Source organism: Equus asinus, chromosome 5, assembly GCF_041296235.1.
Source record: "Equus asinus isolate D_3611 breed Donkey chromosome 5, EquAss-T2T_v2, whole genome shotgun sequence".
Taxonomy (NCBI): Eukaryota; Metazoa; Chordata; class Mammalia; order Perissodactyla; family Equidae; genus Equus; species Equus asinus.
In genome coordinates, this window is record NC_091794.1 from 85,607,028 (window position 1) to 85,632,746 (window position 25,719).

Genomic DNA, 25,719 nt, shown 5'->3' on the forward strand with positions numbered 1-25,719 from the left:
AATAAACTCCAGGCTGTTCCCCCAGGGCTCGAAAGACACCCTCCATCTGATGCCGAGCAGAGAGCTGTCGACAGGGCATCTTGTTGCCTGTTCTGGATCCCAGGCCATCGCTAAAGCCTGCCAGTTCTCATTTCCTGGCCAGCCTGTCTGTTGGCAGAAAATCTTTCCTGGAACCTGATGGGCCCGAGGAATGCCTTAACAGAGAATTAAGAGAAGGCGTTTTAACTTTCTGGTGTACGTCAGTGTTCTTGCCTGTAAAATGGGAGTGACAACCCCAGTCCAATGAGAAGAGGGACTGAATGTGGGTTGTAAGCGGTAAGTCTTACATCTTAGCTGAATGTTTGATGTCCTTGCTGTGTTTTCGATTCTGGAAGCTTCTGCTGCCTCTGGCTAATTAGAAAAGCACAGGTCTTTGGGGACATATTGGCCTGAGTTCAAATCACAGCTCTTCCACTTAGGGGCTGTGTGACCGTGGGTGAGTCGCGTCTCCTTTCTGAGCTTCTGTTTCCCCATCAGTGAGATGGAGGTAATAACATTACTTCACCAGCTGGACGTGAGAACCGAGTGGGCCCGCAGGGGAGAGGGCGTCCACCATGGTGCCTGGCACACAGCAGGCTGCCCAGCCAGTAGTACTTGAACTGGAGTCTCCATCCTTGACGGGGCGGGGCAGCAATCTGAGCTCTGACGTCACATACTTGCAAATCTGGGTCCTGGCGTTTCCAGTTTATGTGTAGCCTTGGGCACGTTACTTCACCTCTCTGTGCCTCAGTTTCCTCATCTGTAAAATGGGGAAAAGAGATCACCTGCTTTATAAGGCTCTTGAGAGAATAAAGTAAAATCATGTTCTTAAAATGTGAGTGATTGGGGGCCGGCCCAGTGGCATAGTAGTTGAGTTCATGCATTCTGCTTCAGTGGCCCAGGGTTCACAGGTTCGGATCCCAGATGCGGACCCACACACCGCTCATCAAGCGGTGCTATGGGGGGGGTGTCCCACATATAAAATAGATGAAGATTGGCAACAGATGTTAGCTCAGGGCCAATCTTCCTCCAAAAATAAAAGGAAAAAAGTGAGTAATTATTAGGTATCATTACGACCGTTTTTTCAGATGTGGCAAAGCCCAGGTCTCTGTACCGTCAAACATCTGGAAATGTGGGAATGCCGGGAAAGTCGACCACTTTCCAGTTTTGGCTGGACCTTCAGTCGGCAGGTGTCCACTGAGCAGCAACTGTGGGGCAGGCCACTGAGTGGCCGGCCCATCAGTCCGTTGAGTTTGGGGTTTGTGGACGATTTTACACACAGCACAGAGGCCTCGGGACTGACACACCCGAGGGCAAAGGGGCCACTGTGAAGGTCAGAGGACGTGGACAGCCCTCGGCCCACTTCCCATGAGGAAGCCAGTTTCTCAGCGGGTGTGGACGCTTCTCAGAACGGTGGCCATCCCTCACAGCCCCTCTCCCACAACCTCCAGAAAAGCAAGACCTTGAGAAATTTCAGGTTCAAACGCAGCCCTCAAATTTGCCTGTAGGTTACTCAAAGGAGAAAAAGAATAGAAATCAATGAGAACCCCATCTCCGGTTCTGAGGCACAGTCGCATCTTGTTTGCAACCTGAAGGGATCAATAAGAGATGCTTCTTCAGGGCCATTTTTTTAAGCTCGATACCATGGATGCAATTTGGTTGACAATTATGAACAATTCGTTGTCTCGTAGTCTCGCTCCCACTGCCAGCTGCCCGTTCGAGCAATCATGAGCTATTATCGAGGGGGGTGGCGCTGGCGAGGGGCTGGCTCCGACCACGCACTCACCAATGATGGCTCAGAAGTAAATGGAATTTGCCGATCAATTGAGTCATTGGGACGGAGAAGTTATGAACGCTCGGACGCAGAAGCCTGCTTCTTGAGTTTTCGGACCCATTAGCCAGGGCGTAGGGTCCCATTGATTAAATCATATGTCTCCCCAGCATGGGTGGTCACAGGGGCCAAGTGTCTAGGTTAGGACTTGCAAGAGTTCAGAAAAGCAAGTCCCCTTGCTGCCATCAAGCATGCAGAGGGTGAGGGGCCAGCCCGGTGGTACAGCGGTTAAGTGCGCACGTTCCACTTCGGCGGCCTGGGGTTCCCCAGTTTGGATCCCAGGTGTGGACATGGCACTGCTTGTCAAGCTATGCTGTGGTAGGCGTCCTACATATAAAGTAGAGGAAGATGGGCACGGATGTTAGCTCAGGGCTAGTCTTCCTCAGCAAAAAAGAGGAGGATTGGCAGCAGATGTTAGCTCAGGGCTAATCTTCCTCAAAAAAAAGAATGCAGAGGGGTGACTGTCTTCACAACACAGAGATCTGAGTTGGGTGGATAAAACTCTGTGGGGCGCCCCTGGGGGTTAGGTGCCCCAGAGACAGCCCTGATGTCTAGATGGGGAACGTTCCTCCAGGATTCTTGGCATGTGGCCTCTGTGCTGCAGGAGCCCACAGGAGCAGCCCTCGGCAGAGCAGCTGAGCGCTGGGGACCTCAACCCCTTCAGGGTCAGGGACTGCTTTGAGAAACTGGCACAGGCTCTCCATCCTTTCTCTAGAAAATTGCTCAGATACCCCAAGGTTTATCTATTTAGGGAGGCCTACGAAACCTGGGATAAGAATGTAAAGCCAAGGGTTTTGGAATCACATGCATCTGAATTCCTTCCCATTTGCAAGCCGCGTGATCCTTCAGGAGTGACCTTAGTTCTCCACACCGCAGATTCCTCCCTGTAACGGGGAGAGCAATAGTAGCGACCTAACAGAATGGCAGGATGACCCACGTGGAGCAGTAATCCCTTTGCGTCGCATGTGGTAAGCGCTTAATAAACATTAAACAGCATCATTGTTAACATGCGTAATACCTGTTAGCAGGAAATAGCTGTGAATCATGTCATCTGTCTATGCTGCATCTGTAAAAGGAGGGTATAACAGGACTTACCTCACAGACGCATTTAAGAAAGTGTTACTAAAAATGACGTGTGGAGGGGGCGGGCCCAGTGGTAAAACGGTTAAGTTCACACATTCCACTTTGGTGGCCCAGCGTTGGCCAGTTCAGATCCCGGGTGTCATCGTGTGTCAAGCCATGCTGTGGCGGGCATCCCACATATGAAGTAGAGGAAGATGGGCATGGATGTTAGCTCAGGGCCAGTCTTCCTCAGCAAAAAAAGAGGAGGATTGGCGGCAGATGTTAGCTCAGGGCTAATCTTCCCCAAAATAATAATAATAATAATAAAAGGATGTGTGGGAAGCACGAAGCCCAGACCTGGCACATGGTAGGTGCCCATACAGAGTAGCTGTTTATTGTGATTATGGTTGTTCATATTTTTTAACTAGTGAATATTACTATTTCTTGGGCATTTCCCATCTGCCCAGAACTGGGCTGGGTCTGAGGGGGATTCTGATGCAGGCCTTGGCAGCAGGCTGGTCACAAAGATCGTGGTGTTCATGGACACCACAGACACCATGACTCTGGACAATGGGAGATGGGGAGGCCACAAAACAACCACGTGATGCAAGTTGCCCCACCCCAACTCTGTAATGGCTATGCTGTGTGACCTTAGCCAAGCCTCTTGCCCTCTCTGGGCAGCACTTTCTCCAAAAGTGGTGGGAAATTGAACTTGATGATCTCCAAAGGCCTAGACTCTAGTTGGCTCAACCCATCTAGTTAATTGCTGGACAGATTTCCTGTAGCTGATGCAGGGTCTGGACGGGTGTGGCTTGATGCTGAGGGTGGACCAGGAGGAAGCTACAGCTTGGGCAGAGGTGAAGAACCCTCCTCCTTTGCTTTCTCCTTTCTGTTGGAAGGACAGGGCTCACCGACCACAGGTGTTTCCTGAAACCTCCCGGCCATCGTGGGTCATCTCCTTCCATCACGTCTAGAAGCTGCCAGTTGGGACAAGCAGTTGGGTCCAGCAGGCCAGGCAGCCAAGGTCATCTCTCTATCCTTCCCAGCCTTACCTGAGCCCAGGAAGTGTGGGCGGCCTCATGCTGGATGCCTGGGCCGGGCGGTGGGAGGCCCAGCTGGTCCTCCCTCCCCCATTTGCTGAGAGATCTCTCTGGGCCTTCGTTTCTCCTCGTGTGGGTAGACAGCCTTGCCTCGCCTTATGCCTGCAGCAGGGCCTCTCCGTGCAGAGCAGGGACAGCGATGTGGCCACCAGCCAAGCCACTGTCCCCTCACCAGCCCTTTGAGCGAGTTGGCCCACCCCCAGTGTATCCTCATGGCCCTTACAGAGAAACTGCTGATGCCTGGGGGCAGAGGAGGCAGTCTTTCTCATCCTGGACCAGCCTCCTTCCCTTGACAACTTCTCCCCAGTTCCAAATTTCTGATGCCATCTCCCCACCTTTCTCTTCCACCTCCATGCCAGCCCCTGGTTCGATGTTCGTCTGGACCCTTTCCTGACATTGCCTCAGCTCCCACGCTGTTCCCGTTGACCAGCTCCTGGCTGATTCTGTCCCTTCCTCTCACGACCCCCAGGTCCAGGCCCAGGTCCTTCCCTTGGCACTATATTCATTCTTATTCACGGCCTGTCTTCCTAGGGGAAGTGGGAGTAAGAGGGACTGGGGTGACTTCTAAAATCCTGGGCTGCCTTATTAGAGGTATACTATTTAGGAAAAGGGAGGTGACAGTCCTGTTCACAGCCCTGCCAGGCCACTCTGGTGTCGTACTCGTTCAGGGCCCCTGTTATCACTCCCAGAGAACTGGGTCCTTCCTTTAGGGCACACTTCCGTTTGTCATTACCCATTTATTCATGTGACTATTTGTTCACATCTAGCTTCCTCACCAGACTGCATGCTCCACAAGGCCAGGGGCCACGTGGACTGGTTTAGTTCAGCCTTGTATTTATAGGGGCTCCCCAAGTCCTGCCACATAGGAGGTACTCAATATCAATTTATTGAATGTATGAATGGATGAAGGATGCTTGGATGGATGGATGGAAAGGTTAAGAGGGAAAGCAAAGACTTTCCACAGTGCAGCCCCTTACAGATGTGAGTTTAAAGGCAGTTGGGGCGGGGGGCGCTGAGGTCAATGTTCTGTGCCTGTCTAGGAGGCACCCCATCTCTGGACCAGAACCCAGGTCTCCTCCCAGCTCAGGGCACTGCCAGAGGAACAGGCTGGACTTGGGGTCCTGGACAGGTCCCCACCCTTTTCCTCTGTCCTTCTTCCCATTGGATGGCAACCTTGTGCTCTTGCCTGCCTCGCCCCAAACCATCTTGCTTTCAGAAAGTGATCTGATCCTTTCAGGAGCACCTGAGACTTAACTGGATTCCATCCTTAGGGTTATTTGCATTTTAACGACCAGGGGAAAAAACCCACATAAGTCCAAGGAGTGATGCAGATGCCGTGAGACAGCCAGCCCTTGGGTGGAGGCCCTTCCAGGTGCTGAGAGAGCAGCTCTGGGTAAGGCAGGCTTGGGCCCTGCTGCTCCACATCCTACTGGAAGGTTCCCCCACCACGCAGCTTCTCTTCCCATCCCCAACCCCTACATCTACTGTTCCAACGACGTTCTTTATTTCCAGAATAGGGCTGGGCTCTCGCAATGGCAGGCGTCACCGCAGTCTTTCAGAACCCGGTCACAGGCTCTCCTTACCCCCTCTCCCCGGCCTAGGGTCCCTCTACCTGCCCAGGCCACCTGGCCTGGCTGGAAGCCCTGATTCTGCACCTGGAGATACAGCTTCTGCAGAGGTGGGCCTGGAGCAGCCAGGCTCCTTCGAAGCCAGAACTGGGTTTGCAGGCAACTCCCAGCAGCCCCCTCGCCCCCCCCCCCCCCCGCCCCCCGTAATTAGGCAGGCGCCGGAGGGAGGGGGAGGGCGGTAAGAGCAGGCAGGAAGCACCAGAAAAACAGCCGCAGGAAGTGCCCATTCTCGGTTCTCCGTTTCAACAGTCTCCCAGAAGGCCCAAATGGCTATCAGCGACCCCAAAGAGGACCCTGGTGGGGGGAGGGGATCCGCGGAGATGGGTTGAGAGGAAAAGGGCCTTTTCCCAGCCTCCCCCCGGTGGGGAATTGCTTTCCCAATGAAAAGCAGGCCCACTTTAGCCTAAGTGGCTGGTCCGCGCAGCGCATTCATCTGGTATTCATGAGCTCAGCATTAACTCTAATGGCGAGGCGCAGGGGCTCTGGCTGTGACGCCCAGCACGGCTCTGCCGCCCCCTTCCCGGCCGCGCTGTGATTTCCCATTAGTGAAATGAAGGCGCAGAACGCAGAGGACGGTAGCCTGACTGCCAGGCACTGACACGCACATGCGTGCACGCCTGTCTGCACATGCAGACGCCGCGGGCTGGGGCCTGACCCAAGGCCTGGAAAGCCACCTCCAAACCCAGCTAAAGATCCTTGGGGATCTGCTGGGGAGCTGCCACATCACAGAACGCGAGAGGGCTCCAGAAGAAGAGCGCCGAGGGGAAGTCAAGACACCTGGTTCGAGTCCCAGCTAAGAGCTGAGATTGGCGGAGCGTTCCTCCACCTGCTGGCGCCGGGCCGTGCGCAGCATGCGCCTTAATCCTCGAATTCCCCCCACAAACGCTCAAGGAGATGTTACTGTCCAATTCTACAGGTTAGGAAACTGAGATCGAGGAACTTGCTTGACGTCCTGCAGCTAAGACCAAAGCTGGGACTCAGACCAGACGGGCCAGGGTCCAGCAGAAGCGGGCGCTGTCCCTGTGCTACTTACGAACCTCACGACCTTCTAGGAGCCTCCGTTTCCTCATCTACAAAAGGGAAGCGCACGCCCCTCCCACTTCCTGCGCAGGATTGTTACGAGGCTTCCGGGTTGCATGCGCGCTCGTACCTACTGCTCCCTGGGATTTTTAAGCCTCTAGGTCTCTGTTAGATTCTAGACCCGAGGTTCGGGGTGGCTGAGACAGCAGAGAGCATTCTTCATATTCTCACCATGAAAATCCCACTCCCATCCCTTGAGCGATGTTCTTTTCCCTGTGAAAAGAGTGGATCTGTGGTGGAAGAGGTGCCCCCAGCTGGACTTGGCGATGCCCAGGAGGACTCAACGTGATGAATTTCCGAGAACTTTCACCAGGGCCTCCCGGACTCCTGGCCTTGAGGGCAGAGGAAAGAGCCAGTGAGAAGGGGTCTGTGGCCTCTGACCCTTCGCCTTGGGCTCCTGGCCACAAAGAAAGTTTTGGAGCCATCCGTCCCTTCCATCCTCTAACCACCTTTGTCTGGTTGACGGGCACCCAGGTCCGTTCTCCTAGGGCCTAAACCGAAGGACATCTCCTTTGTTTGTTCCTGAGTCACAGACTACCAAGCAAGCATGCGTGGGCTTTCTGAACGAGGAACTGGACAGCCAGGAGGCTGACTCCTCTGCCTCCGAGGCCTGGACACAGGATGGCTGAAGCCACCGGGTCTAGGCTGACCTGGTAAGACTGAGGCAGCAGAACTCCCATTGCAAATAGCAACCTTCTCCTCCTCTGCATGAACAACACCGCAGCCACCTGCGTGGGGGGTTGGAGGGGTGCCAAGCTTGCCAGTCTGTCACCTCCACATGGAAATGTCCCAGCTAGGGGGCACGGAGATTTGCGCGTTCTAAGTGAGAAAGGCTCTGAGAGACAGTCAGGGCATGAAGTTATTCTCTTGGACACTTTGTCCCAGAACCGAAGAGGCCACCGGAGAGGCGAGTGCAGGGTCCTGGAGAAGGATGAGCTTGCTGGCAGCTCGTTTGGGTGAAGCTCCCTCACACCCCTCTTCTTCTGCCTAGGCCCCAGGGGCAAAGGAGCCAGGCGCCTCCTTCCCTCATTTTATCTGAAAGCCTGTTCTCATCGCTCTTCGTGAGAGATCCTGCCCCAAGCCCTCATCCTGCCGCATCCAGATGTACGAGTCAGTGCACATTTATAAAGATGTGTGTATGCACATGTATATCTGTGTATTTGTGTATGTGTGTGCGTGTGCGTACATGAGCTTATTGATGTGTGTACAACATATATAAGGATGTGTGCATGCCTACAAGTGTTTAATGCAAGCACGAGCCCACGTGTTTGCACATATGTGTGCATTCTCCGCCCGCCCTCCTGCCCCATCCTTTCCCTGGCGGGTGGGTGGGGCCTCCTCAACCCTGTACTTTCTTCTTTTTTTAAATAAAACCTTCTAATAATTAAAAAAAAATCTTTATTGAGTTCATAATAGTTTACATCAATGTAACGTTTCTGTGGTATATTATTTCTTGACTGTCACCACATAGGTGCTCCCCTTCACCCCCTGTGCTCACCCCCGCCCCCCTTCCCCTGGTAACTACTGCACCCGTTTTCTTTGTCCATGTGTTTGTTTATATTCCACATATGAGTGAAGTCATCTGGCGTTTGTCTTTCTCAGTCCTTGACCCTGTTCATGCTTCTTCTCTCCTGAGTCCACACTCTCATGGGGGAACTCAGGATTGTTCACAGCTTCCTTCCTCTCCCATGGGGATAAAACTCCCAAATCTATGCCTCCAACCTCTGACCTCTTTTCCAAGCTCTTAAGACTCGTTTCAGTGGATGATGTGTGCACATCCCAAACCCATCAGTCCCAAATTGTCCCTTATCCCCTCTTCCCCAAACCGGATTTCTCTCCAGTGCTGACTCTGCCTGAGGCTGGCATTGCTGTCCTCCCAGCCTTGCCTCTCTCACGTCTCTTGTTGCAGAGGCCTGAGGCTCCCTGTGAAGCATCATCTTCTCTGTGTTCACCTCTGCCACCCTAGGCCGGGCCTGTCACCACACACCTGTCCGCTCACTAGCCCTGACTGGTCTCCCAGCATTCAGGCCTCTGGACCCAATGCACCCAGTTTGGGGAGAGCGGAGCCCATTTTAAAAGCTTGAGGTGGATCATAACATTACCCATTCTAAACTTCTCGCTGAGTTCCTGTGGACTTTGAGCCAGCTACACCTGGCCCCAAATCTCCCCTCTGATGCGTGCTACCCGTGGGACCCTGGCCAGGTTACCAGACCTCTCTGAACCACACCATGGTTCTCACAGAGTTATGATGAAAACGGAGCAAGACAACATGTGAAAGTACCACAAAGTATCCTTTATGTAATAGATATTATATAAATATGTTATATATAGAGAGTATAAATCCGTATAAGTATTGTATAAAATATGTATTTCTTAATTTCAGTTCCTTGGTTTAGGGGGAGAATTAGTGTGTGTGTGCATGAATTTGCAAATATGTGGGAAAATGAGAGTTGCATGTAACTGCATCACAGAAATGTTTTTATTTATCTATCTTGTTATTCATTCATTCACTCATTCAGCATCTCTTGACCCTATGATGTGCCACATTTTGCTTCAAATGTATGGGAAGACCCAAGTTCTAGCCCTTAAGAATTTGGCATCACATAGAAACTTCCTCTCAAGTCATAAGCCCTGGGCAAAGTCCAGATTCATCTGTCAAATCCTAATTCCCTTGTTCGGTCAGAGTTTATGGGGTGTAATGTTTTCAGAGAGGCCTGGCTGGCCCCATCCCTCCGTCACGAAGGGACCCCTCCCCTGGAGTTCTTTGCCCTGAAAATCAGCAGGCCCCACGAGTCTGTTTGCAGCCTGGCAGGCTTGTCCTCTGTCCTGCTTTTCTCTATAGAGTGTGGGGCCCTGGTCAGTGCAGATAGTGGCCTGGGCAGAGGGGCTGAGGTGGGGCGAGGCCCCTGCCCACGGATCCTGGGAGAACCATGCTTGCCTTGGTGGGGGCAGGAGCTGGAGGTCAACAAAACTCCATCACACTGAAGTCTCTCCACTTCACTTTCAGGAAGGAGCTCCATTAACGCGAGCGTTTGGGGAAAAAAACAAAAACACTCATCACCATCCGAAATGTACATGCTATTTCCCATCTGGCATGCGGAATTGGATCGTCTCGGGAGTCTCGGGAAAATGCAGCAGATGGGCTGGGTTTGGAGCTCGTCTCCCCACAGGCAGTGGAGAGAAGAGGAAGAGACTTGGCACGGGAGCCGACCTGTGTGAGGGATGGTGGGCCCCGCCGGGCCCCCATCAGCTGGGGCCTGGAGGAACCCCCCCCCACACACACACTGTCAGATGCCTGCTGCAGCCAGAGCAGCTGTGTTGGCTGCCCCTGTGGCTTCTGATCCATTCTGGGAAGCGGCGGCTCACGCTCGCAGTTTGCAAAAACTCTACTGCGATTCAGGCTGCAGAGGTGCCAGGGAAAGACTGGAGGGGATCAAATACTTGCTGGTGCTGCTTCCTGGCTGTGCAGTTCAGGCCAGTCACTCCCCAAGGACCATAGTGGGTGCCTCCCAGAGTCACCAAGAGGCTCAGTGAGGTCACTGGGAAGCACCTAGCACTGGGCCTGCGCGTGTTGTTACTTGGTTTGGATGCCCTCAAGCAGAGGATTTGGGGATGCTCCAGAGAGGATGGGGGCATGACAGACCTCTGCTGGGGAGGAGGAATCGCCCCCCAAGCTTGTGGCCTGCCAGGCCGAGGGAGGAGGTGTCCAGGGTCCCCACGCTGCGCCACGACAAAGGGGCGTGTGTGTCACGGACAACAGCGCATCCTGGGACTTCTGAGTGGAGTGGAGTCAGAAAGGGGAGGGGCCTGTGCAGCAGGCAAGAGGCTGGGACAGGTCCCAGAAGGTGGGAAGAGAGAAACTGGGAGGGAAAGAACCAGGTGGAAAGCAAGACGCCTGGAGAGAAGGACTACGGGGCTGGAGGGGGTGAACAATGCTCTGGAAATTCTCTGCTTGCAGACTCCCTTCCAGAGAAGGGACGGCTCCCTCCTCCCTCTGACCCCCACAGGTGACTGCGGTCCTGTCAGATGGCAGGATGCCACCAACACCTTCTCTGCAGGGACTTTCAGTCCCCCTCCCTGGGCACCCCGCCCCTCAACATCTAATTAAAAGGAGGAAAGTAATTAAGGAAGGGCATGTAACATTCCCTGTAACACTGAACTTAATGACAGCCCCCCGGCCCCTCCCCCACTTCTGATCCATAAATATGACACGAGAACAACTCGCTGCAACACCAAATTGTTTATTGCTTGCTAAGCTGGAAAGCACTTGAATTAACCTCCTGCATAAGCGGAGTTAGGAAAGATCCAGGCGTCTTTAAGTGGAAAGAGGACGTGAGGCAGAGTCCTTGTCAGGGAACCCAGGGGGTGGGGCCTCCCTCCCTCCCTCTCTCATTCACACAAGCCTTTACTGAGTGCCCCTATGCCACTGACGGTTTGGTAGGGCTCAGGATCCACAGGAGAATGAAGCAACATCGCCCGCCTCTGCAGTTTGAGACATGTTGTCCTCTGCAATTTTAAAAGTGGCCACTGTGACCCAGTGAGGGGAGGACTTGCTGGGCTGGGAGAGGACTCTTCCGAGGCGGGGGGCTAAAATGAGATGCAGGACAGCGTCTGGGTCCTGGCTGGACCGTTGCTGCTCAACGAGCCTGTTACATACACAGGCTCTGTGGCGGCACAGAGATAAAGCAGACGCCGCCTTCCACCAAGAGACCCTCAGAGTCGAGTTGAGAGACGGACTGGGACACAGCAGAAATGGCAGCATTAAGAGAGCCGCCGCTCAACTGAGATGTGTGCCAAGCGCAGGGAGAACATGGGGACGCGAACAGTTAACTTTGCCTGGAGGAGTTCTAGAAAGGATCACAAAGGAGCTGACATTGAAGTAGGGTTTTGAAGCATAACTAAGAATTCCCAAAGGAGAAGAGGGTGCAGGAAAACCTGGGTAGGAGGAAAATCTTGTGCAAAGGCTCAAAGGCATGAAAGGGCAGATGGCCTGTTTGGGCTGAAGTGGGGGGGGGGGGTGACAGGTACGGGAGGGGAGGAAGCCGTGGAGATGATCTTAGAGAGGAAGATAATGCACAACCCTTGAAGGAGGATACGGGCTAGACGTGGGGCTGCCTGGATTCAAAACCTGGTTCCAGCACTTCCTGGCTGTGTCCCGGTTTCCGCGTCAGCAGAGTGGAAAGAATAACAGTACCTACCTTGTAGGGTGTTCGTGTGGATTAAGAGAGTTAACACACGGAAAATGCCCGGCACATGGCAGCCATAAACGCCTCTGATTACGATCTACTTCTTATCGCCGTTGGAGGGTTTCCAGCAGAAGACCAGCCCCCTCTCTTTGCATGTTGCATTTTGGAAAGGTCCCTCCAACAGTGGTTTGGATCTGGTATGTCCCCAAACACCACTGTCCCAGAATCCCCCCAGGAAACTTGCTCCAATACATATTCCCAGGCCTTCCCCAGAATTACTGAGTCAAAGTCCCCCACAGAAGTGGTCACTGGGAATATTTTGGGATGATGCAAATCTAAAACTGGATTGTGGTCGTGTTGCGGAACTGGTTTATTGTATGTAAATGACACCTCCATAAAGCCACGTGAAAAAAAATACCCCAGGTGATTCTGTAAGACAGCTCAGCCTTGGGGGCAAGGCAGGCTGGGGTGGGAAATCGGAGCCTGACTCTGCAGGGCTAGTGGGCTAGTTGGGGGAAGGGACAGAGATGGGGAGCAAATCCTGCATGCGGCTGGCTTGTGCCGTGCTCGCCTGGATTTGAGGCTGCTTCTCTGGGCTTAAACTGCTCTCTCATCTTTATCAAGGAAGCCATTGGATTTGGCTGAGGGCTTTCCCTCCTTAGGGCTCCCACAGTGCCAGCATCGGTCTGCCTGCCCTTACAGCACTGGGCCCTTCCAGGCCCGTCTCTGCAGGGGTCCTGAGAGCCCCTCAAGAGCAGGTACACAGGGGGCACAGACGAGGAGGTCACCCAGCACACAGTGAGTTCTCTGTGCACACAGCATCCCTGGCTGCCTCTGTGTTGGGGGTGGGGAGTGCTTCAGACCCCACGTGGGAGCCCAAGGATCTGGCCCTACAAACGCCCTCCCAGGAGCAGATGCTGAACTTGGCCTTCAACTCCTGCTGCTCGGAAGCTGCTCCTGGCCAGCCACTTCTTCATTGCCTCCTGCTCCTCCTGACATCAGCCTTTATCTGTGTCTTTTCTCCTCCTCGAGGCTAGGAGCTGCTCAGAGGGGAGATTCCTCCTTTTTTATCCCCAAGTCCCCAGCTTTGTCCCCTCTGCTCTTCCCTGGTCACCACAGCTCCTCCCTGTCTTCCTCCAACTCTTGCCTGGGTTCCAAGAGCTCCTGCTTTGGATGACCCCTAGTTTGTCCCTTTGTCCCCTCTGTGGGTCCTCAAGTTGTCATCTGTCCCCTCAAACTCTCCACATAGTCCCTTTGTGCTTCTCTGTGACCCCATGATCCCTACCTGCATCCCCTCTGTCACTGCTTGTGCCTCTACCATTCATCCCCAAGGATTCCGCCTGTGACCCCATGGCCGTCCCCGTGTCATCTCAGCCTTTCCCGGTCTCCCTGTGACAACGGGTCACCAATAACACTTGTTGGAAAAGAATAAATGGACGGATGAGGGAAGCAGCTGTGGGGGTATTTGGAACTAGCTTGAAGTGTGATTTGTATGGAAGTGTTTTCCCTTGAATTATCTGGAAAATTGTTACTATTTTTTGCTCAATGGTGTGTGTGCAGAAGCAGGCATGGTTGTCCACTCCCCACACAGCCTGTGGAATTCTTGTCCATATCCCTTCCCTTCTGTCCCGGCCTCTGGCCACAGGCGCAAAAATCAGAAAGGTAGGAACTGTCTAGCTAAGGGCTCCTGGCTCCCTGGGGCACCCCCTACACACTGGCTCTCTCAGGAGGCACCCAGGAGAGGAGTGTGTGAAAAGCCATCCAGTGTCCCCTCCTAGCTGCTCTGTCATCAAAAGCCCAAGTCCCCTGACCCTGCGTGTAGGGCACCTGCTGCTCTTAGCAGGGAGCCGGTGGACCACGTCAGATTCCCTCCCATCCCTGAAGCACGGGCATCACAGTCGTGTTCTCTGTCCCCATCCCCTGGTTCCCATCTGTCCTCAAGCTGCTCCGAGTTTCTCTGAGCTTCCGTGGGCTTCTCTGAGCGCCTCTGAGCACCCTGGTGCTTGGAAGGGACTTGTGTGCATGCTTGAGAGCAAAGGACTGGGCTGGCTGAGTCCATAGAGTGAAATGAAGCCAAATCAGAGAAATGAGGCTGTGGCCACTGGCATCTGTCCCCGCCGGCTCGTTTACTCAACCCGACCAAACCCAGGTGGATCGGGAGCCTGGGATTAACTGATTGGCAGAACCCGGTGCCCCACTGCATGGTCCTCCTGGCGCCTCAGAGATAACACAGAGCTGGGTCTGGCTTCCGCAGCCGAGCCTCCTCCGTCCCTGGTCCAGGGCTGCTGCCCAAGCCTCCTCTCCCTGCGGCCTTCCACAGCTGCACTCTTCTTTCCCCTGGGAAGCACAGCAGCTTTCGGCAGCCAGGCCACTGGGCCTTGGAGCCTCGAGACCCCAGCCCTCCCCCAGGCTTCCAAAGGCTCCCAGCTCTGGGTCACGGTGGAGAGGCGGGCATTCTCTTTCTAAGTGGGGTCTCCTGAATTGTTTCTCAAGCCAGACGCTGGGAAGTTCCCCTGGGGATGAGAGGATCCTGGACTGAGTGAGATGCAGGCGGGGAGGGTCTCAGGTACATCACCAAGGTCAGGACCAAGAGGAAGTCCAGGTGGGTAGGGATGGGGGCTTGCTGGGGAGGAGGGAGCCTGGAGAAATGTCCAAACCTGGCAGCAGGTTTGGGGAGCAAGTCCTAGGGTTCTGTTCCCCCGAGGCTGCCAGCCAGGCTGCTGCATGAACACAGAGATCCCCTCACCCCACCCAGGAAACCCACAGCTTCCGTGGACGTGTTCCATGCAGTGGTCATGTATGGGGGGTAGAGGGATGGTTTGCTGCATCATTCCTCCCCATCCCACTCACACACATTCCAGGAAGGCCTGGGGTGAGTGTGCGTATGCATGTGTGTGTGTGTGTAAACACGTTCCTACTGGAGGCTTGCCGGAGAAAGGCTTTTCTCCCGGGTTCCATTCAGGAGTCCACCATGTCCATCAGCAGGGACAGTTACCGCCAAGTACAATGTGCCCGGACCGTGGGCCGAGCACTACTCTAAGCACATCACATGTATTCACTCGTTTAATCCTCAACAACCCTGCCAGCCTGATACTATTATTATCCCCATTTTACAGACAGAAAACAGAGGCACAGAAAATTAGGTAAATTGCCCAGGAGTCCTCAGTTGGTAAGAGACAAGGCAGATGTGAAGCCAGCCTGCCTAGCTGCAGAGTTCTTGCTTTCACCAGGCAGGTGGATGCTAGTGGCTGTGTGTGTGTGTGTGTGTGTGTGTGTGTGTAATGTTCCTGTACTGGAGTGTTTGTGTGTAAAGCACAGCCCTGGGAGCCCTCTCATGCAGCCTGCCTTGCTCCATTCAATGACATCTTGAGGAATTTGCCCCTTCTTCCCTGAGAGGAGGCTGTAGCTCTCCTCCGCCCAGGCTGCCCCTGCCTCTGATGGGCTCCCTGAGGCTGGTGCTCAGCCTCTCTGTGCCCTCGCTGCATGTGGACAAGGTGCCAGGAGGAAGAGCAGCAACAAAGCAAAGACACATCTGAAAGCTGAGGTGTGTGGGTGTGGGGGGGGCTCGATTCCCCGCACCTGCTGCCGCTGGAATTTTGGCCACCCCCAGCTCCATTCTGGGCACAAACAGCAGTACTTCCCTGACGTTTGGCAGTTGCTGGAGGAAAATCTCCTCTCCCTGGACCAAGGCGGGATGGGGGCTGCATCATCGGGGATCTGCTGTACCACGACGTGGGGGCTGGGACGGTCCCAAACAGAGCCCAGGGCTGACAACATGGAGAGCTGGGGACTCAGTGCCCGCTCCCCTCTGGACCTGGAGCAGGGAGGCAGCATCTCTTCCCCACAGCCTGCAGTCCCCATCTCCCCCTGGGTCCCCCTCCCGAGTGTCACAGGCACGTGCTCCGCTCCACTCCCGGCCTGGCTGCCTGCCACCTTGCCAGTCTTGCGGGCAGAGAAGCGCCATACCTGCATGCCAGAGAGGCACAGGTGTGCCCGCGCCACTCACACAGTGTACCACCTGCTGGAATCTTGGCGGAACGTGGGCTTGGGATGGGATCCACGGGAGAGACAGTCTGTGGCATAATTAAGAGGGAGCAAAACACAAAACAAAACAATGTTTTCCTTCCTCTCTCTTTTCTACCACTTGCCCTAATTATTTTCCCACTTTAAAATTCTACATCAACTTTAATTAAGCTGGCCTCGGGCAGGGAAGTCTGGCAAACTTGGAGAAGTTCACTTGTTTATTTTCTTATCACTCCGTGATTGGATTTTCGCGGCTCACTCTGTCTCTCTCCCTCTAAGGAGGGATGATGGCAGCCTCTCGCCCGTGGGGGGACAGGTGCGCACGAGAACTGCTTGCCGCAGCCTCTGAGGGAGGCCCTTCTCCAGAAAAATCTGCCATTGGCCAACTCTAGCTTTGTCTCCCCTCCCCCTCCCACCCCTGCCTTTCGCTGCACTCTGCCAGGTCGGGATACTATAGAGGGGAGCCATTGTTGAGCAGCTGAGCGAGCACTGGACTTGGAGTCCAGAAACTTGGGTCAGAAGCTCAGTTTTGCCACTAATTTGTTGGGCACAGGTCATGCACACATTCATTCATTCATTCATTCATTTGCTTAATGTCTCATCTATTCATTCATGCATTCATTTACTCTTTCATTCATTATCCATTTGTCCATTCATCCGCTCTCACTCCACACTGGGCCAGGAGGTTCATGCCTGCTTCTGCCCGCTCTCCCCCCCCAGCAAGTCACTTGTGGGCAAGGTATTTGGCTCCTCTGAGCCCATTTCTTCATCCCTGCATCCCTGGGTTGTTACAAGGACAAAGAGATCACATGAATGCAAGTCAGTGTGGCTCCTGGCTCAGTGTGGTGGCATCATGTGGCATCTCTAAGATTACATCCATCATCAGACCTGGGCTCTGGGTCTTTGCTAGGAAGTCAAATGCCCGGACCATCTCCAGGGTCAAGGATGCTGGCTGAATTTCGTGATAAAGTGAAGGCTATGAGAGCCGGGGGCTCTGATGGAGCAAGGTCACCTGGGTGGCTGACTGGGGAGCTCAGTGCATTGCTGGGGCTCCCTGGGCTGTACCACAGAGTAGGCTGGTGTCTGAGGCTCAGCCTGACACGTGGCTGAGGACAGGAGCCGCAGGCAGGTGTCTCCTCAGTCTGGTGGGGATGCGGTGTGTGAATGACAGTGAATGAATGAGTGAGTCACGAGCAAGGGGGTGATTGAGCAAAGGACTGAATACATGAACAAAGGAGTGGACAACCGAGGGAGTGAATAAAAGAGTAGAGGACTAAGTAAACGCATCAGTGAGTGAGTAGATACATGTGAGTGAATGAATGAGTGAGGGAGTGAGCAGATAATCACACACAGAGTGAAGAAATGGTTGAATTAATGAATGTCCAGTGAACTGTTGAGTGATTGGATGAATCAATTAATTAGGGAATGACAGAATAAACAGACAAGTGGATGAATGGGTAAGGGACTTGAGTAAATGAAAAAATGAACGAGTGAATGACTGAGTGGAGGATCCTATGAACAAATGAATGTGATGAATGAACGACTGATTGCATCAATAAATTAATCAGGGAATGACTGCATGACTTGAATGAGTGAGGGAGGGACTCTGGTCCTCACTCCTGGTTACTGGGGAAAGCCGACCTGCTGCCGGGACCCGGGGGCCCGGCGGAGGTGATGGTTTCCTGGGGATAGTTTCCCCTCCTCCCCTCCCTGACGGCAGAACCCCATCGGCTTGCAGACCATCAGGGGCTGTTCCATTATGTATAGATACAAACAGGGCTGCCGTGTACCATTTACTCCTCCACAAGAACTGCACCCGAGCTATTGAAACGCAGATGTCAGTACAATAACATATCTCTGGTGGCTTGTCTACCTGTCTCCCTCACTGCTGAGAAATAACTCGCAGCAGCGGGTTAAGCTGACAATAAACACAGGAATTGACTTCCGTGGGAATGAACTTGCTTGACTGTTGACAAAAATCTAAGGTGATGCAACCTTCGCTGGGCGTGTCGCTTGCTCCTGTGGCAGCTAGCCGCTGCAATGCTTTTTCCTTCTTGGGACAGGGATGAGGGACAAAGGCCCCAGGCAGGTGAAAAGGTCTCTGTCCCTGGGCCCCGAGGCAGGTCGCAGTGTCCTGCCAAGAGCCAAGCTGAGGTTTGGCCTTTGTGGTTCGCACGAACTTTGCTGTGGAGAGAATGCTGTTGAGTAAAGAGTGGGCTGGCGGCTGCCTCCTTCTAGTCCTGGTCCCCTCCAGGGTGAGATGGGGGCCAGACGGCCCCACCCCACCATTCTCACCAAGGCACCCGGAGAGCTGTGTCGCCGCCACGTGCACGCCAGTTGTGGGACCCTTCGGGGAGTGGCCAGAGCCCCCAGCTTCAGCGTCCAGTCACCGCCGGCAGGCTGCCCGCCGGGCAGCCTGAAGGGAGATGAAGGTAGGCAGGCTTCGGCAGAGAGAGGGCACTCGAGTCCTAGGAATCTGCACTCAGCAGCCACACGCGTGTGCTCGGTGGTTTCCCAGGGAAGCCGAGATCATGAATCTCGGTAACTCGAGCCCAGGGCCTCATCACTCACCGTGATTGTGGGGGGATTGAGAGCTGGAGTGGATCGGTCTAAACAAAACACACACACAAGGGGACTCGTCCAAATGAGCCCACTTGGCCGCCGCTGGGGCCCCCGCCCGCCCTTGCAGAAGCCAGAGAGGGGATGGGGAGGGGGCCGGCAGCCTAGGGTTTCTCTCTACCCCGAGCCCCCACCCGCGAGCTGGGGGAGACATGAATCTTGCTGGCGGTGGCTTGGGCCAGCTCGGCCAGCGCGTTCAGGGATGCTAATGAAATGCGGGAGCACTCCTCCTCTCAGACAGCGGCCCTTTTATTTTGGAATGAAAAGCTGCATTAGTCTGAATGAGGTTTGGAGGCCTCGTAAATCCGGAGCTGGCTGCCTCGTGGGGGAGCCGCGGCCTGGCTGGTGGGTAGACTTGTTTACCAACAATTCGAAAAGCCAGGATTGGCGGCTCCCAGTCCCTGGAGATGCAGCTTGAGACGGTGCCAGCCCTGGTGCCTGCCAGTGGTGGGGCAGCCTGGAGAGGCGCATGACGATGACAGGCAGAGGGGAGCAGTTTTGTCCTCGTGAGTTGGGGCTGGTGGAGCTCCCCACTTCGCTCTAGCCAAGAGCTCAAATCCTACTCTACTCTTAGCCCGTCTACAAGCAGCCAGAAGCCACAGTGGGAGTCTAGCAGAGGTGCTGAGCCTGTCCCCTGCTCAGCCCAGGCAGGATGGGACAAGGGTCAAGCCTGCAAGCTTAGGAGTCAGATGGGCCTGCATGCAGATCCTGGCTCCTCACAAACAGTGTGTGGCAAACAGTGATGACCAATGAGTATCAGAGGAAAGAAGGGAGGAAGGAAGGGAGGGAGGGAGGGACGGAGGGAGAGAGGAAGGGGGAAGGGGGAAGGTACCAGCTGTGTGACTTTGGACCTCTTAACCTTGCTGAGGCTCAGAGTATCCATCTGTAAGATGGCAGAATCACACGGATCCTAGCACAGCGGGCTGTGGAGAGGGTTGGAGGAAGTGATGCATGTAAGGTAGCGAGCACGCTGTCTGGAACATAGAAAACACATAATGAATACTAGTGGCTGTTGTTACCATTGCTGTTGTTTTTGTTGTTGTAATGCGTGCCCCCCGCCCCCCCCCTCCCCCCGCCTCCCCCAGACCGGGAGGCATCAGGCTGCTGTGGGTTTGGGAAGACCCCTGTGTTACAGAATACTTTGCAGCTAGGTCCAGAATAGGGTCCAGTCCTGGGCTGAAGGCGGCTGGCTTCCCTCTGACCCCAGGGTTCCCGCTGGGCTGCCAGGCCCGGTGGCCGAGCCCCACAGCCTCTGCAGCTGGAGGCTGTTTCCCACCGCAGCCAACGTGGCAGCAGGGGACAGCCTCTCTCTGCAGCGCTGGCTAACTCCCGCCCACTCTGGGATGCGGCAGGAGAGAGGCCCAGCCTGCCTGCTTCACTGGGGGCCGTGAGGGGGCCTCAGGTTCCCCCTCTGCCTTCACCCTAGGACCACTCTCTCTTTCACAGCTTTCTTGAGGGCTGCTCCTCCTCCTCCTGCTCCCCGCCCATCACCCGTCCCTCCCACTGGCCTTTCCCAGGGTTCTGGTCTGGGGTGCAGATCTGCCCATTTCCTGGAACCACACCTCTACCCTTCTGCTTCTTCAGCTTCCCTGCCAGGCCTTTTGTCCCCTGCACCCTGCCCCTCTCGTGGCCAGAAGCTGCCTGCAGGGTAACCAAAACAGAATCAGCCTCCAGGCTCTTCCCCTGTCCCCGATCCCAGCCATCACTGGGCACTGTCGGTGATGCCTTTGAGCCCTGCATCCTTGGCCTTGAGTTCATGTGCTGCCAATTTCCTTTCCATTTCCCCATCAGGGCACTGGAATTTTCTTCCTTATAGAACAGCCAGGACTTTTTGGTTCCTTGGAACAACTAAACCAACTGTGGAAGCTTATAGGGGATGGGGATGGGGCATCCAGTCTTGAAGGAACAGGCTCCCCAGCTTTATCCTGGAGGGTGGGGCCTTCTGCTCCCCTCTCCTGTGCTTCCTCCTTGCTGATGTCACTGGGGCCCGTTACTCTTTATCAAGAGGTGGCAGCTGCTGCTTCTCTGGCTCTCCATGTCCTTCCCTCTGGTCCCTTGGGCAACATTTTCCAGTGGCTGCTTGGGAAACCAGCCGCTCCGGCTCAAGGATGAGGAAGGCCCAAGTCTGGCAAAGACAGCCAGCCAGCCGGTAACCTCCCGGTGCTGGTGGATCTTCGAGGACGGCCTCAAGACTGGCATACCTCTTTCCTTTCTCAGGAGGAGAGCCCTGGGAATCTTTCCTCCTCCCACAGCTGCGGTGGCCCCCACTTCAGGTGGGAGGGAGTTCCCTCCTAATTGGCAGGATTGGCCACACTGCAATACTCACATCCCCACACAATGCACAGTCCCCTATGCCGTGACAGGGAGGGAAAGAAAAGACTGGGAAATTAACAGGCTGGATAGAGCTCGACTCATAGTCTATTTGTAGGAAAATTAAAGATTTGCTTTTCAGATGTTGGGGGCCATGCTCTTACCAGACAGCTGGCAAATGGGAGAGATTGGGAATGATGGAATAGATCAAATTATTTAAATGAGAAAAATAAATTCACATACAGCCTAGCCGCTGGCCGGTGACAGATCCCTTTATTTATCTACTGTATCGGCACCGCTTTGTCTCTGTCAAAAAGGTCATTAAACTCGCCTAACTGCGTGATTCGCAGCCTCCTGCTCCAGACTCGCTCCACAGCCCTTCTCTTCCCTCGACACCCAGCGCCTCTTGAAAAAAAATTTATTATTGCTAATAAACAAGGTGGTTTTTTCTTTTTAACCCTTTCTAACTTGCTCCCCACTGGGTTCTACTCCATCCCACGGAAAATTACAGTTCCTCTTTATTCTTTCTTAGGAGGAATGGAGAGAGGAGCCAGCTCCTCCCGCATAGTTGGAGAAGAGGGATGGGAAACACGCGGGTGCATCTCAGACGCCCCTTTGAATCTAAGGATTTAGCCGTCTCCCCCCGAAGCCCCTCCAGTTGCAGTGCACGGTCAAGTCCTGCCTTCCACAGCAGAGGGTCTGGCCTGGGCTCCTTCCACCCCTACCAACCCCTGCAGCTCCCCTAGCCCAGCGTGGACAATTCTCTTCGAATTCTGTCTCCCCCGAGCCCCAGTCCCAACTCTGCTTCCACGAGAGATGGGGTTAGGGAGGGAAACCGGCTCCCGCGGGTCAGTCTCCTCCCGCCGCTGTCCAGCCAGCGCCTGCCGCGCGGGAGCTGGAAGGCGAGACTCCGCAGACGGAGGGCTCCGGGTCCCCTCGCTCCAGGCGGGCGCGTCTCCTCCAGCTGGTCGGGCCGCTAGGCTGCCGCCGTCTCCCAGCGCGCGGTGCCAGCTCTCGTGCTCCACGCCTGGCTCCCAGGCTCTGTGCCCTCGCAGTTGAAGGGACTGGGGGTGGCAGGGCGGATGGGGACGTCTGGGAAGCGAGAAGAGTCCTCCTTCTCCGGGCGTCCCCCCAAACCGGGTCCAGGGGCCCCTTCCCCGCCCCCTGCGCAGGTGTGAGCGCGCGAGTGTACGCCTCGGCGGGTGTGAGTGTGAAGTGTGTGTGCGCGGGGGAGTGCGCGGAGGGAGCGCGGGCGGCGGGCGGCGCGGGAGGCGGGAGGCAGGGCGCGGGGGAGGGGGCTGGGAGGGAGAGTGTGCGCGCGTGCAACTCCACTCCGGGGCTTTGTGCGAGCCCGGGCGATAGCATCGGCGGCGGCTGGAGGAGGAGCGGCCGGAGACGCGTGCAGCCCGCCCGCCAGCGCCCCGCAGCCGGGGCAGGTGGGAGCCCGCGCGGGAGTCTAGCCGACGCGAGCCGGAGCCGAGTCCGAGCGGAGCCCGGGCGGAGCCCAGGAGCCTCGCTCGCGGGCGGCCCGTGGGCGGCAGCCGGGCGGGGCGGGCGCCGGCGGGGCGGCCCCCCAGTAAGATGTGCGCGGCGCCGCGGGGCGCCCCCCACTCGCAGCGGCGCTCGGGAGCCGGGCAGCTGGGCCAGGCGGCGCCTTGGGGGCTGCTGCGCGCCCGCGCCTAGAGCTGCCGCCCCAGGGAGCCCGCCACGGCCGCGCCCCGGGCACGCTCGGCGGCGCCCAACGATGACCGCTCCCTGGCGGCGCCTCCGGAGTCTGGTTTGGGAATACTGGGCCGGGCTCCTCGTGTGCACCTTCTGGATCCCGGACTCACGCGGGATGCCCCACGTCATCCGGATCGGTAAGGGCTCCCCGGAGCCGGGGGTCTCCGTGCGCCCGGGCGGGGATGGGAATGGGGGGCCTCTGAACGCCATCCCAAGAGATTTTCCCAACCTCTCTGGGCTGCCGAGGCAGGGTGACCACCAGGAGCTCGTCCCAGTGAGGACAAAGTTCCAAAGCCGGGGTCACGGGCCTTACTTATTGGGGAGGAGGCAGCCGGGCGGCGGCGGGCGAGGGCGAGGGGCCCTTGGCGCGCTCCTGGGAGGCCAGACCTGGTGGAGTGTGGCGAAGCGTTCCAGCGCCAACCCGAGTCGCGGGAGCGCTTCCCGGCGACTGCCAGCACGACCGGCGGGAGACGGAGTTCTAGGACCCGGCTTCTCTGCGGAGCGGGAACCCTGGGGAAGGCGCCAACTTCTCTTTGCTCCTCGCTCCCCGCGGGCCCCTCGCCCCCGCTTGGGGCATGGCTCCAGCGCCGCGGCGGGGACGCAGTGTACAGCTTCGCATGACGGGGGTAGCCTGTCTCCTCTCCCGCTGGCCGCCCATTCGGCCCCGTGGCGTGGGGCAGGGGAGGGGCAGCCCCCCGCTGTCGTTCCAGCTGTCCCTCTCGGCCGAGACCTCTCCCCCTCCTGGGGCAGCGCAGCGACGAAGCCCGCCCGATGCAGCGAGCGAAGGCGGCCAGAGGGATGCGAGTGTTTTTAAAGTTCGCCGAAATCCCTCCGCAGCTGGCGGCGGCTGGCGGGGCTGCGCGCGGCTTTCTGGGGCTCTGGCGTCTCCGCGTCTCTTCTCGCTGGAGACTCTTACTTGGGGCTTTAACTTTGTTGTGGCCGCCCCAGGCACCCTGTCGGCAGCGCTCTGGGCTGTGCGAGGGGCCGTGCGCGTCCCAGGCCTGCGACCGCCAGGGTTGGGCCCGGCCTGGCTCTGCGGGAGCCACCGCCGCGCAGGCCCTGCGCCCGCCGCCAGGCCGGAGACCTGGGCCGCCTGGGTTCGCGAGGCGCCGCCGCCAGCGTCTGGCACAAGGCGGGCAGAGCTCTGCTGAGCCAGGGCCACCTTCCTTCCCTGTGGTTCTTCTCCAGGCGCGGACCCTGGGCTGCGAGAGGCGTGAGGGGGTGCAGGGAACCAGGGCTTGGTTTCCGTACTTGAGGTTTTCCTCGGAGGCGGTCAGGAATTGGGAGGCATCTGTCTCCTCCGTGGCTCTCTCCTGGATCCCAGACCCTTTTGAACTCGACATCTTGATGGGGGCAGAGCACAGTCCTCAGCTCTGCCCAAGCTAGGGTCTTTCAGCCCATGCTCAGGACTCTGGCAGGTGGACGCCCGGAGGCAATGGAGTCCAGGCATGGGACTCCAGGGACAGCCCTCACGGCCAGGCTTAACCCTTTGCAGCCCAGGCTGCTCGCGGCATGCCAAAATACCTTCTGTATCTGCGCCTTTGCCTGTCCCAGCGTCTAGTCCTGCCATTCCAGGGGCAGGTGACCTCTGGGTAGTGGGCCAGCACTTCCTTTATTCCCTCCTTCCTTCCCTCTGTTTTTTGCGGGGCCTGCATGGTGAAGTACCCTTGGGGGAAAAGAGGGCGGGGGGACCCAAAAGGTGCTGTTCCCATGCCTTGCAGGTCCTCCTTCTGTGGTCCTTCCTCCGCCGGGATGGGATGGGCATGCTCCCAGCCTAGCCTCAGGGGTGGAGGTCTTTGGGGGCCCAGGAAGATAGGAACAGGTGAGGGGAGCCCCAGAAGGATGAGCTGAGGAGGGGCAGTGTGCTGTATCCTGACCTGCCCCCTCTTACTATGAGATTGGCTTGGACTGGGGGTGCTTCTCACTGCCTGGAGGGGAAGCGCCAAGCCTGCCTGCCCTTTCTTGGGTTCAGCATGTAATAATGCAATTAAGGATGGCAAAGCCCTCCTCTCTTCTAATCTTCTTCGTATTAAGCCCCAGGATTAATTAGCGTGTCGGCCCAGGCCATTTATATCTGAGAGCCCTGCCCCATTTGAGTCCCAGCCCACGGACCGGGGTGCTGTGCCGATGCCAAACGTGACCGCAGGAGCTATGCCAGCTTGGATGGAGTCTGGGAAGGCTCTGAGGCCCCTGGGCTTCTCTGCAGCTCCTTAGGGAGCTGAACTTCTGTCCTTCTGAGTCTAGGCTGGAGCCTCCACTGGAGTCAGGGGCTACAGTGGCCGTGGCACCCCGAAAGAGAGAGAAAGAGAGAGAGAGAGAGAGAGAGAGTCTCATGCTGAAATGCAAACACACCCACCGCCTTGGCTGGGCCTGATGCTGTCTCCCTTTTCCCACCCCTCCCCACCCCTGGGATCTCAGGACTCTAGCTGGGGCTGCAGAAATTGAGGCCCCAGAAATTGGGCTCCAGAGTGTGCTGGTTGCTTCTGGTTCCCGAGCCAGCTGCGCTTGGAGCCGAATCGAATCCTTCTCCAGTGGGCAGGCGTCATCGAGCACCAGCCCCGGAGAGCGTTTTCCTGCAGGTGCGCAAGGGGCTCTCTGGGCTGTGGAACAGCATACCCGCCCCCTCTCTTTGTGCCTCTTTTGGGGGCTGAAATTTCCTCTTAGACAGGGAGATGGATAGCTCAGCAGTGTGACAGAGTGTTCAAACAATCCGTCTTGAATAGATGAATTGCATTGCTCTGTCTTTTTGTAATTGTGTCTATCAGAGGGAGAGGTCAAGGCATTGATTGCCTGGATGGTTTGCAAGTAACAAAGGAGAGTAAGGGAGAGAGCGAGGGAGAGAGAGTAATTGGATTGTAGTCTGCGGGAAAAAAATGATCATTGATTATTTTCTATGAATATGTGGAAGATGTATTCTGCTTGTGATTATCAAGCATTGCTCGTTGAAGGTTCTCAAGGCATATTGTTCAGGATTTTATTATTACTGTTGTCATCGTTATTATTGTTCAGATGGATCCTGGTCTTAACTCATGGAAAGCAGTTTAACGCATGGGTCCTCTCAGCCAGATGGGCTTCAGTGACCTCATATGGGGACCTGGATTTCCTGGTTACGTGACTTAGAAGCTGAGGAGGAGGGGCCC

At 56.1% G+C, this 25,719-nt stretch overlaps 2 protein-coding genes across 7 annotated transcripts in view; one reads left to right on the forward strand and one right to left on the reverse strand.

Annotated features, from left to right (window-relative positions):
- Positions 1 to 21,528: 21,528 nt before the first annotated feature.
- Positions 21,529 to 24,652, reverse strand: LOC139045328 (uncharacterized). 3 transcript variants are annotated; one of them, XM_070510325.1, is made up of 2 exons: positions 22,967 to 24,652; positions 21,529 to 21,949 (listed from the first exon to the last, which is right to left on the reverse strand). In XM_070510325.1, the coding sequence occupies exons 1-2, from the start codon at positions 23,920 to 23,922 to the stop codon at positions 21,529 to 21,531; spliced, it is 1,377 nt and encodes a 458-aa protein (XP_070366426.1). In that variant the 5' UTR covers positions 23,923 to 24,652. The 3 variants fall into 3 exon arrangements, with proteins under 3 accessions (XP_070366426.1, XP_070366427.1, XP_070366428.1); XM_070510326.1 differs by having other exon boundaries at positions 21,707 to 21,921; positions 22,893 to 24,652; XM_070510327.1 differs by having other exon boundaries at positions 21,786 to 21,921.
- Positions 21,949 to 25,719, forward strand: part of GRIK3 (glutamate ionotropic receptor kainate type subunit 3) — a 219,589-nt gene continuing 215,818 nt past the window's right edge. For all 4 annotated transcript variants that reach the window (XR_011503476.1, XM_070510324.1, XM_070510323.1 and 1 more), the window contains exon 1: positions 21,949 to 22,716. Coding sequence is in view for 3 of the 4 variants with exons in the window: in XM_070510324.1 (XP_070366425.1) it covers positions 22,602 to 22,716 (115 nt within the window). In the remaining variant the exon portion in view is untranslated. The remainder of the gene's footprint in view (positions 22,717 to 25,719) is intronic.

Excerpts from the sequence above, each read along its gene's own strand:
- LOC139045328 (XM_070510325.1), bottom strand. The coding sequence starts at position 23,922 with ATGTCGAGTTCAAAAGGGTCTGGGATCCAGGAGAGAGCCACGGAGGAG. Across the intron at positions 21,950-22,966 it reads GCTTCGCCACACTCCACCAG|ACGTCCCCATCCGCCCTGCC; the intron begins GTCTGGCCTCCC and ends CTCGCTTCCCAG.